This window comes from Phalaenopsis equestris, unplaced genomic scaffold (genome assembly GCF_001263595.1).
Source record: "Phalaenopsis equestris unplaced genomic scaffold, ASM126359v1 Scaffold000002, whole genome shotgun sequence".
Lineage (NCBI taxonomy): Eukaryota > Viridiplantae > Streptophyta > Magnoliopsida > Asparagales > Orchidaceae > Phalaenopsis > Phalaenopsis equestris.
In genome coordinates, this window is record NW_018164444.1 from 26,341,612 (window position 1) to 26,346,681 (window position 5,070).

The 5,070-nt window shown below is 32.9% G+C and overlaps 1 protein-coding gene across 1 annotated transcript in view; it reads right to left on the reverse strand.

Moving 5' to 3' along the window:
• The window catches only part of LOC110037063 (branched-chain-amino-acid aminotransferase 5, chloroplastic-like), a 7,529-nt gene extending 5,574 nt beyond the window's left edge, over window positions 1–1,955 (reverse strand). Inside the window, exons 1-4 of the mRNA XM_020741672.1 lie at window positions 1,847–1,955; window positions 1,044–1,220; window positions 819–950; window positions 367–465 (exon numbers count right to left, since the gene is read on the reverse strand). Of these exons, the coding sequence (XP_020597331.1) occupies window positions 367–465; window positions 819–950; window positions 1,044–1,220; window positions 1,847–1,918 (480 nt within the window). The 5' untranslated portion in view covers window positions 1,919–1,955. The remainder of the gene's footprint in view (window positions 1–366; window positions 466–818; window positions 951–1,043; window positions 1,221–1,846) is intronic.
• Window positions 1,956–5,070: the final 3,115 nt, after the last annotated feature.

Genomic DNA, 5,070 nt, shown 5'->3' on the forward strand with positions numbered 1-5,070 from the left:
AACAAACAGATTGATTAATAATATCAGGCAAAGATTATCAAAAACAAGGTGTGGGAACCCCAAGGATATTTATGCAGCAACAACAGTTCAACAATAACATAAATTGTTAAATAAGGCAAACTTGCATCAACATCCATCAGAAAATATTCCTGCCTTTTAAAACAAATTTTGACCCAAAAACTTGATAGAAAGCTGCAACAGCTCCGGGGACAAGCATTTCTATTGTACTAGTAAACTTTTAAACACTTTAGTAAAGCAACAGCTTACACTGAGATATTGTGATTATAAATTAAAACATACCAAAACAGTAAAATGGGAGATGCAAGAACTAATACACCAACTTAGAGCAAGCTGTAAGTGAATTACCGGAGAATAGTTTCCAATTGCCTTTACACCTCCAGTACCACCAGGAATCGCACGATGAGTTTCAGTGTCAATTATCAGATTTAGTGGTGCTAAACCCTCCTGAAGTTTTAGAAGAATCATAGCATTCAGTGGCTTCTGATGCTTGATGTTACTATGCGAAAGAGCATAACTAATTTAATCAATTAAAAGATTAAAAAAAAAGAATGAGCAAGGAACAACAAACTGAAATAATCAAGAAATCAAAGTAATCAACAATCAACAATCTAAATGAAAAACATTTCCCATAGATCAAAAGTTGTCGATTGTTATTCTAATAAGCTTTGATTTTCTTACCATAAAAACTCACATTTGATAGATGAAAAAGGGTAATGAAAAAAGGGAGAATAATTCTATATTATACAATGCAACAATAAAAAAAGAAAACAACCTCTTTAATGAGTTCTTATACAAACCTTAAAATAATTCCCAACGGGTGAAACAAAAATAAGAAAAGTGTATTCCAAAGCAGGAGCAACACCAAGGACAGGTCCAGTACCCAAGAGCATAGGTCTAATGTACAATGATCCTTTACCAGGAGGGGGCACCTGCATTTAAGCAAAATGGGTTTAATACAGAAAAGGCCATTTGGTTAATGTTTATATTATTTCCACAACAATGACATGTTAACTATATAATACCCAACGCTTGTTAGCCAGGACAGTTTGCTTTACAGCATCCACAAAATGCTCAACAGTTGGTGCAGGCATGCACATCCGCTCAGCACCCATTCTCATTCGCAACGCATTTTCCTCCGGACGAAATAAAAGAATAGATCCATCCACTTTCCTATATGCCTTCATACCTTCAAATACTCCCTGGGCTTCAAAGAATGCTAGAAATCATTTTTCAAATAAAACAAGAACAATGGTTCTCTTGCACATAATGTCAAAAAACCAGTTATGCATATTGCAAGTCTTGGAAATCATATCATACGCCAAAAATGTCTTTTACATTATACCTTGAACAGAAAATGAGTGTAATATTGTCATGCAATACTTGCAAACAAAAAAGAAAGTGGCACTACACTTCAGTCTGGCCACACAAGACTAAATATCAGTGAGTCGCATCATGTGAACAATAAAACTCATAATGTGGACTGCCTCATAAAGAAAAGCACCGGATTGTAAGATGTCGCATCATGTGAACAATAAAACTCATAATGTGGAGGACTGCCTCATAAGGAAAAGCACCGGATTGTAAGACAAGATGAACTTTCAAAATCCAAATTTAAGCTAAGAAATTGAAACAGGCTTACAACACATGAGCTTAATCTCACAAGAGGGGTTATAAAAACTAGCTCTTTCAGTAAATCAACCACCTTGAGTTCAATAAAGCTGCTACCCAGTCGTTAGAAAGAATTAAGTGCCGCCACAAGTGGAAATCACAGACACAGCAGAAAACAGCTAACTGGAAACTATTTACACAATGATATAGCACTAACCTGTCCATAATTTAAGACCCCAGAAGATGGGCTCAAATGAATGGGCCCAAAACGCTGCAATTCACCTGTCATAAAAGCTCCATTCTCCAAAGATTTGGCAGCATGATTAAAATCACATGAACTAAATATAAAATGTGAATCATTTACACCCCTTGTTAAACCCCCTTGTTAAAAGGAAGTTTAATTTAAAATAAATAGAACACTTTTGCTTGAAATCTAATGAAAAAAATGGAGAATACTTATGTCCTCTCCCCTTTATGTGTCTTTGCAAATATCATTAGTGATTTTTTTTTGTTCTAAATAAAAGGTTAAATTGTTACCATCAAATTTTACTGATAAAAATTTTAAAATTTGTCATCAAAACTTTCATATTAAGGTCTCGTTTGATGATGCTTTACTATTGATTTTTTTAAAAGTAATATTAAAAAAAAAGGTATTATAAAATTCGTTCTCTTAAAATAATAGAAGTTTTTGAATATAACCTCATTAGTTCCAAAAAAAGGGGAGAAGCTACCAACCGATGAGCAAATCGAAAGAGAAATCAATACCAAACGCAGAACATAGGACTGAAAGCAATGGCCCCGTCACATTTGTAATTTTGCCAAAATCTCCATTGCGGTGGAAGCGAAGTCCAGTGATGCTTACCATCCAAACAATCCATCTCCATTTTCTCATCTAGTTGTGCACTACAACAGAGTTAGAAACTCCCCCTCAAACTATGTTGCACGGGCATGAACAGGGAGACACAAACACGACATGACATAGACATGAGATACGTTGATTATTGAAAATATTGGACACGAACACATGTCAGACATGCCTTTATAATAAAAATTATTAAAAAAATATATGTATATGTCAAATAAATAAAAGAGAAGAGTTAGTAACATTAACTTATAAAACTAAAAAGCCCATGGATATATCTTCAATTTATGACATATAAAATGCAAGCTTAAGAATTTATATTATCTTGTATTACGTTAAAATTTAACTACATCAATTCATTAAAAGAAATAAAATGATGATTGTTTTCTTTGGCATATACTTCTACTTCACAGTTCACATTCATTATCATCATATCATTAAATATCATAAATTCTAACTCTAGCTCATTAAGAGAAATGTTTGCAATCTCCAAATTCCCTATATTATCAAGGGTCTCAAATTTATCTCCTACAACATCCCACATCTTAAAAGCTAAAACATAAAATCTAATACGAAATAAGAAATAAATTAATAATGGGTCCCATATTCCCGTGAGACTGAGTAGCATTTATTGTAAATTTTGAGGTGTTTACATATACACCACCGAATTCTTATGTATTTACATATTACACTTAAAATTTGATTTTGATTTTTACATTTATGTCACCCAAATATTTCATATCACATCTAAATATATAAATCAAATCAAATCAAATAGTTTTTTTTAATTATTATACATATGTAAGGTAGCATATATGAAAAAAATGAAAATTTTGGTGTTAGATTCTAAAAACATGAGAATTGAGTGGTATGTATGCAAATCATTCCTAAATTTTACAATTTTTTTTTATTTTAATCATAAAAATATATATTTTCGAATTTGTTTTTTAATTAATTAAGGAAACACATGTCGGAATTTAGGACACCCGTGTTCACGTGTCCCTTTTTTTTAATATTATTTAAGTCAGGCATTTTTGTACTGTGTCTGACACGTGTCCCGATCGTGTCAAAGTCGTGTTCGTGTCTGATACATGTCCAACACTGCACGGCTCCTTACCTAGGAGTGTTCGTGCAACATAGATTTGTGGTGGCAATGTTGCTAGCTATGAATTCTCCTTTTTCCAATTTTTCTCTCTTTCCTGACTTCCTATGTGTCTTCAATACAAGCGGCTTCCCTTATTTTTAAACCGTTTCTTCATTTGTACCACATTGATAAAATCAATTCTCTAATATCAACTTGATCCCTAACTAACCTCTAAACATTACTATATAAACCAATAATAAGAGACAAGAAAAGGCCCCAAAAATATTTTTCAAATGTTTCAGGATTTTTTCTTTTTAGTTCACGCAATTTGTCTATTTTCTCACCGAGCAACGAGTAAGTTGAGCACAATGACAGAAAAGAAGCAACCATAACAAATAGTAGCAGAGGAGACAAACGGCACATAAAAAAATACGACAACAATATGACAAGCAACACAACACAAGCAATGACAATTGCAGAAATTGAGCGGCATCAAGATACAGCAATAGCAGGTTCTAGCGAGTAGCTAGTTATAGGGTATTGCAAACAAAGGTGGTGTGAGAGAAATCCTTGATTTTGTTTCAAGGCCGTTCTCAAAACAATCATGAATTAGTGGCTACAAAAAAGAACAATCACACCGAGGTTTTTCATGCTCCAGATAGCTATATGACCCAAAAACTATGACCCTGCGAGTCGAAGGCTTCAATCCAGGAGAAAGAGGAGGATTTAAGGGAAGTAGGTAGAGTTCTCATTGATTTTATTAATTGCTGCAGGATTTCAAGCCTTTTTTCAGTGAAATATAGTAGGGAAATAACCTTATACATGCCTAAACAATGTCCACAAGAAAGAAAGCTTATCTATAATAACAAGCATAAATAGGTTCAAACAATGTGGCATTCCCATAAAAAATATCCAAACTAAATTTACATTTGAATACAAACTTATCCAAAAAGTTTAAAATTTTTTAATTCCTTCTTGTTCTGTTGTAATCTGAAATTGAATCGCACAATTCAGCTTTCAATGCCTTGATCTCCTACTTATGATTTACGATTAGCATTCTGATAGCACCACACCTATGAACTCCTAACAATATTCTCTTAAATCTCAGCAATTTTATCTAAGAATTACAATCACCAATTTTTTAATTTTTTGGAGAAAAAAGACATTAAAATCCTAATAAAATTATCTCTTCAATTATTTTAAGATCTAACACCGAAATTGTAAACATAGGTGATTGATAGAACACCTATTAGTAATGATCCACATATCAGTATCAACAAAGGAAGGGATATGTGGGACAAAACAAAAAAAAACAGAAACATATAGTTATCAAAGGAAGGGATATGTGGGACAAAACAAAAAAAAAAAACAGAAACATATAGTTAAGCGAGATGAGCGCAAAAAATGACTCATTCAAGCATTTTTTTTTTCCTGACGGCATTGCCAAGAGTACTTCCGTTGGAAAAAGTAAATGAACCTAAAAAGCCAGATGAGA